The sequence below is a fragment of the Capricornis sumatraensis genome, chromosome 2 (assembly GCF_032405125.1).
Source record: "Capricornis sumatraensis isolate serow.1 chromosome 2, serow.2, whole genome shotgun sequence".
Taxonomy (NCBI): domain Eukaryota; kingdom Metazoa; phylum Chordata; class Mammalia; order Artiodactyla; family Bovidae; genus Capricornis; species Capricornis sumatraensis.
In genome coordinates this window covers 192,117,681-192,131,880 of record NC_091070.1, presented here as the reverse complement: position 1 = coordinate 192,131,880, position 14,200 = coordinate 192,117,681, and the positions used below count along the sequence as shown (strand labels likewise).

At 52.7% G+C, this 14,200-nt stretch overlaps 1 protein-coding gene across 1 annotated transcript in view; it reads left to right on the top strand.

Moving 5' to 3' along the window:
- Window positions 1-14,200, top strand: part of CIMAP2 (ciliary microtubule associated protein 2) — a 38,795-nt gene that overhangs the window by 1,692 nt on the left and 22,903 nt on the right. The window contains exons 2-7 of the mRNA XM_068961440.1: window positions 3,322-3,473; window positions 5,577-5,664; window positions 6,118-6,282; window positions 6,473-6,595; window positions 12,516-12,653; window positions 12,786-12,929. Coding sequence (XP_068817541.1) covers window positions 3,322-3,473; window positions 5,577-5,664; window positions 6,118-6,282; window positions 6,473-6,595; window positions 12,516-12,653; window positions 12,786-12,929 — 810 coding nt within the window. The remainder of the gene's footprint in view (window positions 1-3,321; window positions 3,474-5,576; window positions 5,665-6,117; window positions 6,283-6,472; window positions 6,596-12,515; window positions 12,654-12,785; window positions 12,930-14,200) is intronic.

Sequence of the window (14,200 nt, the reverse complement as noted above, 5' to 3'; positions counted from 1 at the left end):
TCCAGAACTTTTTCATCTTCCCAAACTGAAACTTTGATTCCATTAACAGCTCCCTATACCGGCTTCCCCAAGCCTAGCAACCATCATTCTAGTTTCTATGAATTTGACTACTTTATGTACCTCATTTGAGTAGAATAATAATAAAATATTTACCCTTTTGTGTCTGGCTTATTTTACTGAGCATAATTCAGGGTTCATCCATGTTGTAACTGTGTCAAAATTACCTTCCTTTTAAAATCTGAATCATATTCCTTTGTATGTATATATTACATTTTGTTTATCCACTTGTCCATCAATGGCTATTTGGGAGGTTTCCACATTTTAGCTCTTGGGAATAACGCTGCTATGATCATGGGTGCACGAATATCTTTTTGAGTCCTGATTTCACTTCTTTTGGGTATATGCCCAGAAGTGAAATTGCTGGGTCATATGGTAATTCTATGTTTATTTTTCAGAAAAGCTGCTATACTTTTTTTCCCCCCATGGAGCTTCATCATTTTATATTCTCACCAACAATGCACGAAGGTTTCAATTTCTCTATATCCTCACCAACATTTGTACTTTGTTTCTGTTTTTGATTGTTTATTTTATAATGGCCATTCTAATTGGTGGCTTTGGCACTGGATCTGACTCTGAGAAGATGAATAGGAGGTGGATGGGGAGGGTAGTTTGCTGGTGCCTTTCAACAGCAGAAAAGGCACATGGAAAGGCTAGAGCTTTGCCAGGGCCGGGTATGCCTAGGGACAGAGCAGCCCCATATGGCTGAGACTTACAGAGCATGGGAAAGAAATGGCAGCGGATGAGGACTGAAGGCAGCAGCCACAGCCCCATCTCAGAGGCCTGACTCCTCTGGCTCAGAAGCTTGACTTACTTTGTTGACATAACATATGGCACCCCGAGGATGGGTTAGAAACTCTAGCACACTTTAATTATGAGCTTCGTATCTACTGTGTGATGCTCACTAGATGTGACCAGGACAAGTTACTCTCTCTGGCTGATCCTCAGTTTCCTCTTCTGTTCCATATGGGTTGAAGAGGATTGCGATAGTACCTACAAGAGAGAGTTAATTGCTGTGATCAGGAAAGTTCTATGATGGGGATGCTTTGGGCTGACTGGAGCCAGCTGCCTTGCTGCACAGCTAACTCACTCTGGCCTGCTCTGGCCTGCCTGGCAGCCAGAACTCCCAGCCCAATGGACCTTGGCTTATATCCTGTGGCTTCTCCTCCATGAGTCCCAGAGCCAAGGTGCTTATGCTGGGAGAGAAAGAAAGCAACCCCAGGAAGCCTGGGCCCAAGAACCCCTGAGCAGCCCTGGGTCTGGTTGTAGGGCCTCCCCAGCTCATAGAATGTGGTAGTGGACACAGCCACTTGTCACTCACTCCTCAAAACAGCCCCTCCAGAATGTTGCAGTCACATGTCACAGACAAGGAAATTGAAGCCAGAGTAACTTGTCCGAGGCCACCAGCTAGGAAGCAGCAGGGCTAGGATTTGAATCTGATTCTCTGAGGACTTATGCATTCCTGGGAAGTTGGATTAGATTCATTGATTTGTTCACTAGTCGTTCAAAAAATATTTGCTGAGCCTATTCCATGTGCCACATACTGCACCAGCGTGAATGACACACAGTCTCTGCCCTGGGCCTTCTGCAAGGTCCCTTTCCAAGGGCTAGGAATGACCTCTTATTATGCTTCTGCTATGAAGCGTACCTAAATGGCTCATTTAATCTTTATAGCAGTCTGGAGACACAGAGATTACTGGCTTTATTTTAAAGGTAAGAAAGGTGAGAATCAGAGGAGGAAGTGACTTGCTCAAGATTGCACATTGGGAAGGGGCAAAGTCAATGCTTGGATGACCTGGGGTGGCTGTCCTGTGTGTGTTCCCGAGTACTGATGCCTCCGACCTTCAGCTCAGCAGGGTGGCATGGATGCTCCAGGTGCTGTGGTCATGTGCCTGCCCAGCGTGGGGCCTGTGAGTCCAGCTCATGGCTTAAATGCTATATTGGGATGGCAAAAGGGTGTTGGGTGGGGCCTGGGAGGAGACCCACTGATCTGGTAATCCACTTCCACCACAGACTGGATGCAGGACCCCTAGGAAAGTTCTGTTTCTGGTTTCAGTCTTGCTTTCATCAAATGGTGTAAGACTCTTTGCCCTGCCTTAGCCTAAAACCCTTGGAAGGATCAAAGGCGATCACAGGAGATGATTTTAGACAGTCTGTAGCATGACCCCAGGCCCTGGTGGAAGGTAAGGGAGGTTGAGAGGAGAGAGCTGATCATGCCTTATGGGGGGCACATAACCTCAGTTCTTTTCTTTACCAAGCAAGATATACACACTCTTTAATGTTGAGTTTGAAATTCTTCTCCTCCAGGAAGAAATTCTTCTCCTCCTCCCCCTTCCCCAGCCTACCCACCACCCGCAGTCTGGGTCAGTCTTCCCTGTCGTCTGGACCTGCTCCCACTGTGCAGTCACCGTTTCCCTCCACTAGACTGTCTGAGAAGGGGCCACTTCTGGGTCCCAGGCACCGTGCACACTGTCTGCCCAGAGTGTGTCATGGTGGGGGAAGGGCGGGTAGCTGGGGGAGGAACAGAGTCCTGACTCCATCCTTGCAGCACCTCCCCCACCACCGATCTCATTCCTACCTTCCACGTTCTGGCTCCCCTTGCCTGTTCCCTCTTTCTCCTCTCCACAGAGTGGAGAAGGAATGGGATGCCCTTTGCCTAAGTCAAGACCTCCCTGTGGGTCTCACTGGTCCCACCAGCATAAGGTGAACATTAAGAAGCCTTTGCTCTCCACCAGGCCCCGTGCAGGGTGCTGGCATAAAGCAAGAAATCAGAATCAGTTCCTCAATTTATGGGGCTTCCCTGATGGCTCAGATGGTAAAGCGTTTGCCTGCAACGCGGGAGATCAGGGTTCCATCCCTGGGTCGGGAAGATTCCCCTGGAGAAGGAAATGGTTAAACCACTCCAGTATTCTTGCCTGGAAAATTCCATGGACGGAGGAGCCTGGTAGGCTACAGTCCATGGGGTCGCAAAGAATCGGACACGACTGAGCGACTTCAATTTCTTTCTTTCTTTCCTCAACAAATGACTCTAAAACCCTACCAAATGGCATCCATATTAACCACCATGAGGGGCCATTAAATCTGCCAGGCTCGCCTGGGGGAAGGATATCTGGCAAGGCAGCAGTGAAAATGTGCAGAGCCCAGTGGAAAAGTCGAGAACCTCGCGGGCGTGCCTGCCCGGGCGCTGCGCGAGCAAAGACGCAACACACACAGCACACGGGTTCTGGCGGATCACAAATCACAAGGCCTGGGTTGCCGTGGCAGCGGTGGCTGCAGTCGGCGGCCAGCTCGCGAGGCTGGCGCCGCGGAGGAGTCCCACGGCCCGAGTCCTGCGAGGACTTCGCCGCGAGGGGGCAGGCTAGCATCATGGCCACCAAGTGGTTCACCGGCGCGCCCTTCGGGGTGCAGAGCCACAGGTGGGGTGGGGGCGGGGCGGGGCGGGAAAGAGGGCCTGTGACTGGAGGGCCTATGAACGAGGGCTGGAGTCTGGGGACAGGGAGCGAAAAGTGGGGAGGGCTAGCAGTCACGGGTGGGCGGGCGGGACTGTATATCCGCCTCTGGGCTCTGCGTTTCCCTGCCCAGAGTCCTTTAATTATCCTACTAAGTTGTTTAAAATCATTTCTGAAGGACCTACTATGTGCTGCTCAGAGAGGCCAAGTGGCCTGGCCCATAGTAGGTCACTCAGCCCAAAAGTCGTGGGTAGAATTTCAGCCCAGGTGTCTTCATTCATATGTATGATATATGTTGTGTTATCAGTTTGCGACCCCATGGACTGCAGCACACCAGTCTTCCCTGTCCATCACCAACTCCCGGAGCTTACTCAAACTCATGTCCATGGAGTCACTGATGCCATCTAACCATCTCATCCTCTGTTGTCTCCTTCTCCTGCCTTCAGTCTTTCCCAGCATCAAGGTCTTTTCCGAGTCAGTTCTTCACATCAGGTGGCCAAAGTATCAGAGTTTCAGCTTCAGCATCAGTCCTTCCAATGAATTTGAATATTCAGGACTGATTTCCTTTAGGATGGACTGCTTGGATCTCCTTGCAGTCCAAGGGACTCACAAGAGTCTTCTCCAACTCCACAGTTCAAAAGCATCAATTCTTAGGCACTCAGCTTTTTTTTATAGTCCAACTCTCCCATCCATACATGACTACTGGAAAAACCATAGCTTTGACTAGATGGACCTTTGTTGACAAAGTAATATCTCTGCTTTTGAATATGCTGTCTAGGTTGGTCATAACTTTCCTTCCAAGGAGTAAGTGTCTTTTAATTTCATGGCTGCAATCACCATCTGCAGTGATTTTGGATCCCAGAAAAAAAATTCTGACACTGTTTCCACTGTTTCTCCATCTATTTCCCATGAAGTGATGGGACCAGATGCCATGCTCTTAGTTTTCTGAATGTTGAGTTTTAAGCCAACTTTTTTACTCTCCTCTTTCACTTTCATTAAGAGGCTCTTTAGTTCTTCACTTTCTGCTATAAGGGTGGTGTCATCTGCATATCTGAGGTTATTGATATTTCTCCTGGCAGTCTTGATTCCAGCTTGTGCTTCATCCAGCCCAGTGTTCCTCATGATATACTCTGCATGTAAGTTAAATAAGCAGGGTGACAATATACAGCCTTGATGTACTCCTTTCCCGATTTGTAACCAGTCTGTTGTTCCATGTCCAGTTCTAACTGTTGCTTCTTGACCTGCATACAGATTTCTCAGGAGCATCTTGGTATATATATATATATCTTAGGTATACCATATATATATATATATATATATATAAAATATATATATACACAGTGTGTATATATACACACTGTGCTGTGCTTAGTGGCTCAGTGGTGTCCAGTTCTTTGCGACCCCATGAACAGTAGCCTGCCCAGGCTTCTCTGTCCAGAGGATTTCCCAGGCAAGAGTGCTGGAGTGGGTTGCCATTTTCTTCTCCAGTGGATCTTCCTGACCCAGGGATGGAACATGCATCTCCTGCGTTGGCAGGTGGATTCCTTACTACCGCAGCACTTGGGAAGCCCCATCTATATCTATGTTTATATCTATATCTCTATATAAATGTCACCTACTATGTGCCAGGCTCAGTTCTAGCATCTGGGAATGAAACTGAACAAAACAGCAAAACCCTTGCTCATGAGCTTGCCTTCTTATGGGAGAAGTGGCTGGAGTGGATAATAAGCAAAAAGAAAGAAAAATATATAAAGTGTTAGATAGTGATAAGGGCTATGGAAAAACAGACAGTGGGGAGGAGGAGCTGGCAGGTGCTGGAAGGGGGGTGGGGTTGCACTGAGAAGGTGACTTTTGAGTAAAGGTCCTCAGCAGGGGGTAGGTGACCAGACTCGGGTGGAGTCTAGGGAGAGGGAACAGAAGTACAAAGGCCACGAGGAGGCAGCAGCCCTGTTCATCTCATTTTTCATGGGCCAGCTCCAAAGTCACCTCCCCTGGGATGCCAACTCTCCTGCCCCCTAGAACGGCCCTCATCAGGAATGGGTGCCTTTCAATGGGTGTCTGTCCTTCCAGGTTTGATGTCTCTGCTGTTTATCCCAACCAGAAGAAGTTAAGCACCTTCACGGAAGCTCCGTACTCCAGGGTCTACTCTGTGGACGTGGTGAGTTTGCCCAGCTTCCTGATTCTCCCACGTGGTCTGGGCACTGTCCCTATGAGTCCCCCACCATGGCAGATGAGTTCAGCTGTGGAAGGGGCATGCCTCATACCCCTCGGTGTGCTCAGTCCACAGCTCAGGGCTTGGCTCAGAGCTGGTCTCTCAAGGTGTCTGATAAACACAAGACTGTAGTGAAAAGAGTGTGGGTTGGAACTACAGAGACAGTGGGTTCCACTGGCAGCTTTTGCACAGACTGGCCATGGGCCCTCTCTGAAGTGCAAGGGGGCTAGTGACAGGGGATGTCAGGGTCACAGCTTGAGTGCCAGGCTGGGGGCTGCAGGAGGGGCCCCACAGGCGTTGCCTGTCCATTCTCAGGTCAGAGTGACAGCAGGCAAGGACTTGCTCTGTGGCTGGACTGGTGGGTATGACTGGCCCCGCTCTGACTCCATTCTGGCTCAGTCCCACATAGGACCTGGGACCTATGGCTTTAAGGAGACCTGCTTCAGCAACAAGAAACTGAAGAAAGAGGTGGGCACAGGCTGGGCCAAGGCCCAGGAAGCCACTCGGCTGACCCAGCTGCCCCACTTCCAGTACCAGGCCATCATGAAAGAGAAGCGACAGCAGGTGAGGCCCCTGGGGCCCCATCCCGCCCCATCCTGGGCACCGGGTCCTCCTGTGCAGCCCTAGGGCAGCCTGCAGTGTCCTTCCACGCCCAGGTAGAGCTCATCCTTTAAGGAACACACCACACCCTGGGCTCCTGCCCACATAGACACGGGTGTAAAGTTCTTACCTCTTCTCTGTTCTCTTGGGGCAGAAGGAAAAGCTGGGGCCTGGCTCCTACAACTTCAAAGACTTCCTAGAAGAGCTGCAGTCAAAACCAGGCAGCACTCGTGGGCTGCTCAGCTCTGGGGAGATTCGCTTCCGAGGACTCATTGGGGTAGGTGTTCTCATACTGGAGTGGGAGCCCTCCCGCTCTCTCCTCTGGAGCATGCACCTGGCTGGGGCTGGAAGCACTCTTTCACCTCTGGGCTCCTCGCCAGGCTTGGCTAGGCTCTCCTCAGACCCCACAGCCCCTCTGCTTCCAGTGCCACCTCTTTGAGCCCACTGGCTGTCGTAGGGTCCTGTTGTCTCCCCCACCAGACCAGGCGCTCCCTGATGGCAAGAAAGGGTCTGGTTCATCTTTGAGTCACCAACACAAAGCCAGGTACACAGTAGGCAGGCAGCAAACTCATCCATCGCTACAGCCATCTACCCAGCAAATAATGATGGAGCGCCCTCTAGTGCCACACACTGTTCTAGGCCCTGGGGTTCCAGCAGTGACAATGACAAGGTCCCTGCCCTCATGGAGCTGTGGTCCTAGTGGTAGCAACAACAGTACAAAGAAGCAAATCACATATGATCTGAGCCATGAGGAAAAATGAGACAGGGAGGGATACGAGTGGTGGAGGTGCCATTTATAGGGTAGTCAGGTCTTCCCTGCTAAGTCGCTTCAGTCGTGTCCGACTCTGTGCGACCCCATAGACGGCAGCCCACCAGGCTCCCCCGTCCCTGGGATTCTCCAGGCAAGAACACTGGAGTGTCCACTGGAGGAGTGGGTTGCCATTTCCTTCTCCAATGAATGGAAGTGAAAAGTGAAAGGGAAGTCACTCAATCGTGCCCGACTCTTCGCAACTCCATGGACTGCAGCCTACACAGGCTCCTCCATCCATGGGATTTTCCAGGCAAGAGTACTGGAGTGGGGTGCCATTCCCTGACTACCCTGTAAATGGCACCTGGCACCCCGCTCCAGTACTCTTGCCTGGAAAATCCCATGAACGGAGGAGCCTGGTGGGTTGCAGTCCATAGGGTTGCGAAGAGTTGGACACAACTGAACGACTTCACTTTCACTTTTCACTTTCATGCATTGGAGAAGGAAATGGCAACCCACTCCAGTGTTCTTGCCTGGAGAATCCCAGGGACGGGGGAGCCTGGTGAGCTGCTGTCTATGGGGTCACACAGAGTCGGACACGACTGAAGTGACTTAGCAGCAGCAGCAGCAGGGAAGACCTCCGGAAGGAGGTGGCATTTGAGCCAAATCTGTGTAGGTGAGCAATGGAAACTCATGGAATCTGTGAGTCAGGGTGGAGGAGGCGAGAGCAGAGGGGTGAGGACCCAGACATGAGGACCTTTGACAAGGTGGAGGCCTCAGGTTTGATTCCAGGTGCTGTTGGAGGACAGTGGAGAAGGGTTTTGATGTTGGGGGGGGGTGGCTGATGACACACTTATGGGGGTGGGGTTGGAGGCATTCAGATAGGAGGTGATGGTGGTGAGAGTTGGGGCGGCAGGAGGCCTGCGTGGTGTCGTGTGGGTGGGGATGGCCATCTCATGGCGGGAGGACACTGAGTGGGCACTGCCTCTAAAAGGCAGCAAGGGCAAAGATGGGGTGACACGCACACTGCCAGCACTGCCCCTCCCCAGCCCCCCCGCTGTGCTGGACACCGCCCCCTCCTCGCTCCTCAGTGTGCCGTGAGCTCTCAGCACGGGGGCTTCGCTCCTGCTCTTCCTCTACCGGAAGTGCTGTTCTTCCTCCAGCAGCCCCTTCACCTAAGGACTCCCTCCACCCCCCTCAGCTCTGACCTGGGGTCTGACCCGATCCTGTGAGATGCCACCCTGTCCCAGGAGCCCCGATTGTGGCTGTGTTCAGTGTGTCTTTCTCCCAGAGCACAGCAGCCCCTGAGGGTGGACACATCTGCCCGGTTGATTGATTGCAGAATTTCCCGGTCCTCGCAGCACCTGGCACATAGTAGGCACGAGATAGGGCTTTGTGGACTAAGGGCACACCTACCTGCTAAGTACCCATTCTCTGAAACACTCTTGATTTTTTTTATAACCACTCCAGACCAGCCCTTGGAGGCTCAGAGAAGATAAACGTCTTGCCCCAGTGGGCCAAGCAGGCACAGAGAGGGGATGTCCAACCACAAAGGCAGGGCCTTTCCTCCACACTTCTCCACTGTGAAAACTCCTGTGGAGCCTAGAGATTATTCGTTGCCCCATTCAGGGGATGTACACATGCGTCCTCAGGTGCAGAAGCTATAACTGCCCTGTCGGGAGAGGGGCTGTCTGGAGGCACTGGAAAATGAGTCATTACCTTCAAATCTAAAGTAATAATAGCCGACACTTAACACAGCACTTGACACACGCCAGGCACCGTTCTAGTGTACTAATTAATGCAGTCCTCACAGCAACCTGTGAAGCAGGCACTGTCATCTCCTCTTAACAGAGAGGTTAAGTGACTGCCCTCGATCACAGAGCTACTCAGTGGCAGAGGCAGGATTGAATCCAAGGTATCCATGCATAACCACCACACTTGACTCACTTGCGTTGTCCCTTGACGATATGCGGAGGACAGGTCTGATGTCAGAGCCCCGCCCCGTTGAAGGCAGAGGATTTGGGGGAATGAATCAGATGCTAGCTGTTTCCTCCTGTGCCCTGGTCCTCAACACTGGGGCTTCTGGGAGGGCTGGCTGAGAAGGTGAAGGTCCCATGGCCTGTCCCTCCCTTTTGGCTGTCTCTCCTCCCCTCTGGTCCTCATATCTGCTGCTGCGGTAACTCACTAGGCCCTGCGGAATTTCTCTGAGTTGCCTTCCTGGGCTCAGGGCCAGACAGTGAGTTTCAAGGAGAAGGCACTGAGCAGGGGGAGCTCACATCCAAGGCCTGCTTTTCTCACTGTCATCTTGCTGTGAGTCCTGGACTGGGGACCTCCTGTGCCTCCTCTGGCCTCTGGTCCCTGCAGTCGTACCCCCACTGCTGGTGGGACAGGCCTACAGATGCCACCTGTGCAGGCTGCTGACTTGCCCGTGGGGGCCTCCCCAGTGCCAACGTCAAAGCTCTGGGTGCCTGCTTGAGGGCCTGTGAACCCTTCCCCAGAGAGGATGGGGCTGATGAACCACACCCTGCAAAGTCAACGCCTTCTCTGCTGGCCTGGGATCTGCCTCCATCCCCCTCCTAGTATGCTCTGCCTTCCCTGGGCTGTGGGGACACCTAGATTCCCAGCTTTGGAGTCCCTTCATCAGTTTCTCTCCTTGGCTCCTCTTTCCCAGGCCCCACCCTCCCACCACCCTCTTTTTTTTTCCTCCCTTGAGACAGCATCATAGTTGTTTTTTATTTATTTATCTTTGCTGTGCACCTTCTTAAGCACCCCCCATACCTCAGAGTCAAGTCTGGACACCCTGCTCGGCTTTCAGGGCCATCCCACTCTCTTCTAGCATACCTCTCCCATTGTCTCAACAGTGCTCTTCCTGCCCCCTCTACCTGGGGGACCTGTCCCTCCCCCTTCATCTTCTGGGATCCTTCTCCTTCTTTAAGGTCCAGCTGAAAAAAATTACAAGTGACAATTTCTCCATTCCCACACACCTCTCCCCCCAGAATTAATCACTCCTTCTTGGGGGTCCCCAAAGGCCTGAAACAACATTCTAGCTAAAATCAAGGGCGTTTACACCAGCCCACACGTGTTACTGCACCTCTGATCCTGAAGGGTCGAAGGGAGAGGTGACGCTTTGTTGACAGAGTGTCAGCACCGGGCTCTTCTTGGCCTCTGAGCTCCCTGAGCAGCTGCTCTTGCTCCTTTGTTATGACCCTCACGTCTGAGTTCTCCCCAGAGGTCATGATGCTCACTGTCTGGGACACAGTAGAGGATCAGAAAGATCACACATGGATTTAGAAGTTAAAACCTTTGCACTGGCGTTAGTGGTAAAGAACTCACCTCCCAGTGCTGGAGATGTAAGAGGCCTGGGCTTGATCCCTGGGTTGGGAAGATCCCCTAGAGAAAGAAATGGCAACCCACTCCAGTATTCTTGCCTTAGACAGGAAGAGTGGCAGGAGCAGCACTCCCCACTCCCAGCAAGGGCAGGATAAGGCTCTTCGTGGTAGACGGGGAGACTGAGGCTAGCCACGCAGCTGGAAGAGGCAGAGCCAGGGTTTGAACCCCAGAACGCTGTCTGGCTTCACCACTAGTCCCTTCTTGTCTGCACCAAGGGACTGGTAGTCTGGTGGGCTACATACAGTCCATGAGGTTGTACAGAGGTCAGACACGACTGCAGCGACTCAGCACGCACTCACGCCCCTTTCCAGAGGGGGGACCTTGGACACAAGGTTTCCCTCTCTCAGACTCAGTTTCCCCATCTGTTAATTTCAGTGGCACTGATCTGATCTCGTCAGGTTGCCTCTAGGGCCAAGATGTTAAGGCTTGTAAATCACCTAGTACTTGATGCCAGGACCCACCTTCCTACTTTGGGGCTTTTCTCCTGAACATACCTGGAAACCCTGGGCCCTGGAAGAAGGCAAAGTGCTGTCTTGTTCCTCTGAGGGTGAACAAATCTGATGCCCGGTGTGGCCTGACTCTCACAGCAAAGCTCCCGGTCCTCTCTGCCTGGCCTGGTTCTGGGCTGCTCTCCGGGAGGTTCCAGGGGCTGGAGGGAGGCAGGGCTGAGCCATCATCTGTGGAGCAGCAGCGACTCCGTGTGGCTAAAAGATGCAACGCAGCAGCAAACATCCTGCCAGATCTTTACCCAAGACGGCCCCTCTCCCACCCACCCACCCACCCATCTACCCACCCACCCTGCAGGGCGGCTCTCCTCATTACCCCCAGAAAGGCCATACCTCTGACCCTGGCAGTCGTTGCAGCCAGAGTCATTCCGATCCAGATGGTCATTCCAGCCACAGTTCTAATCCTCCCTTACCTCTTTCTCCACCCACTTCCCACTCCCCCAACCCCCTCTGTCAAGACAGCCACCCCACTCTGGCTACCAGATGTTGGCACGTGCTGTGGGCTGAGAATGTGCAAGAGGCTCTAAAGACATTATTTCCTTTCATTTTCATTACCGTGGAAGAAAGTACTATGTCCCTGTGCTTACAATATGAACCATGAGGCTAAGGAGGATCTTTAAGTGGCATGCCAAAGATCACTCAGCTAGGAAGCAGCGGGGCCAGGATTCGAACCTGGGACTCCAGATACCTCCAGATCACAGCACTGTTCACAGAACAGTGGAAAACCCATTTGTGTAAATGCGGGCTACGACACAGGGGTGTGTATAATGGATGGGATTTCTGAGATCACCAAAGCAAGCAGCTGTCTGGGGGGATCGGGGAAGGATGGCTTCATTCTCAGGAGAGATGACATTTGACCTGGCTTTGCAGGACTAGAATCTTCCAAGGTCAAAAAGACAGGGAGAGTGGCAGTAAAGGCACAAGCAAGCAAAGGCAGGGAGTTTGGCAGAATGCGTATGTTTGGGGACCAGCAAGAACCTCATTTTAGCTGAAGTGTCAGACCTAGGAAGGGAGCTGTGAGGGATAAGTGGACAGACTAGTGGGGCCCCAGGGCAGAATCTGAACTTTTTTGTTTCTTTTTTTTGGCTGTGCTGAGTCTCTGCTGCGTGCAGGCTCTCTCCAGCTGTGGCGTGCAGGCCTCTCATTGCAGCGGCTTCTCTTGCTGTGGTGCACAGGCCCCAGGAGCACAGGCGTCAGCAGTTGCAGCCCAAGCTTGCAGCCCAAGCCCTCAGTAGTTGTGGTGCACGGACTTAGTTGATCCGCAGCCTGGGGCATCTTCTGGGACCAGGGATGGAACCTGTGTCCCCTGCATTGGCAGGTGAATTCTCATCCACTGTGCCACTATGGAAGTCTTGAGAATCTGAATTTTGGAACTGAAGTCCTGAGCGGTGGCAGAGGCTCGCAGGCCCGCAGCGCTGTGTGTTTCTGGAGGGCAGTTAACATGCAGGGTCTCTGAAAACCCCGTTCCCCTCTGGGGGGCGTCTCTTCCTCAGTTGCGCACAGTAGCCCAAGGAGTGGGACTAACGGCCTTTGTATCCCTCCCCCACCCAAAGAACTACTATCCAGGGCCTGGAAATTATGGGGAGAAGGGCAACCCATTCACGAAGCTGGAGGAGAGTGCCTGGAACCGGTCTCACTCCGAGGGCCTCATGGGCAGGATGGCCAACAAGCCGCCCCCCTTGGCTCATCAGGTATCCCCCTGACTTGGCCAGGCCTCACCCAGCTCCCTGTGCAGCCCTGGGTGGGGGGAGTCCCAGGGCAGATGGGGAACCTGAGGCCCCAAGAGGGTGATGTACCTGTAGGGATTGTCCTCTGTGTTCCAGGGGAGTGGTCTGGCACCGGGCACTTACACCTTTAAAAGTGGCATCGAAATGTGCCTGGCAAAAATCACGGGCACCCGTGGCCCCTATGACATTTTCTCTGGTGACCGAAGCAAGCCCCAGCCTTACGGACATTACTCTGTGCAGGTTTGTACCCAGAACGGGCTGTGCCTTCCCCGGCAGGAAGACCAGCCTCGCTCATCCACATCACCTTGTGTGCCAGGCTCTGCGAGGGGGAGATGGGGGAACATGGGGCCCTTCCTGTATCCTGCTCACTCCCTACTCCCAGCAAGGGAGGGATAAGGCTCTTTGTGCTAGATGGGGAGATTGAGGCTAGCCACGTAGCTGGAAGAGGCAGAGCCGGGATTTGAACCCCAGGACGCTGTCTGGCTTCACCACCAGTCCCTTCTTGTTTGCACCAGCATGAACTACGGAGGAACTGCAAGTGGTCACTGTGCCAGGCCTCGAAGGGACACGGGCCGCCAGGCCTGCTGAGACCTGGATGGTGCAGCCTGGGTGTCCTGCTGTTTTGCAAACACTTCTGGCTACTGCAGACCCAGCTAAGCTGTCTGGGTTAGTGGCAGAGAACTGGAGGGCCAAGAGGAGAAACTGAGGTAGAATTTTAGCTTGGTGCAGCCATTTCCTGCACCCACCAAGATCCTGTTATGTGATTCCCTAGCACCCTGGGCTTTGCTTTCATAGCAACTAGAAGAATCTGCCCACACTGCAGGAGACACGGCTTCTATCCCTGGGTTGGGAAGATCCTCTAGAGAAGGGAATGGCAACCCCCTTCAGTATTCTTGCCTGGAGAATTCCATGGACGGAGGAGCCTGGCGGGTTACAGTCCATGGGATCACAAAGAATTGAACACGACTAAGCAACTAACACTTTCACTTTATCTAACTCCCTGTTACGCATGTGACTCATGTCTGCCTTGGTCCAGGTAATTGTTTAGCTGCAGGGGAACCTACCCCTGTGGTCCTTACATTTTAATGCAGAAAGAAACACAATCACAAGTGAAAACTAGGCAGAGTGTTAGCAGGAGGTGGACCCTATGATCAAGGCATCAGGAGCGCTAGGACATGAGGGGTGGTGGTGAAATGCTGAAATACTTTTGGCCCAGCCCTGCAACCTGGCTTCTCCCTGTGGCCTCCCAGTCCTCCTCATGACCAGCTGATAAGGTGTCCTGCTCAGCATAGCAGGGTCCTTGGACCCTCCTCAGGCCCTACAGCCAAAGCCCAGTCCACAGGATAAGAGTTTGTGTTATCAAAAAAATAGGCATTTTCAAGAGCAATTTTAGGTTCACAGCAAAACTGAGCAGAAAGTACAGGTTCTCATATGTCCCCTGTACCCCCTACATGCACGGCCCCCTACTATCAGTAATCCACACCAGAGGGGAATATCTGTTACAGTCAATG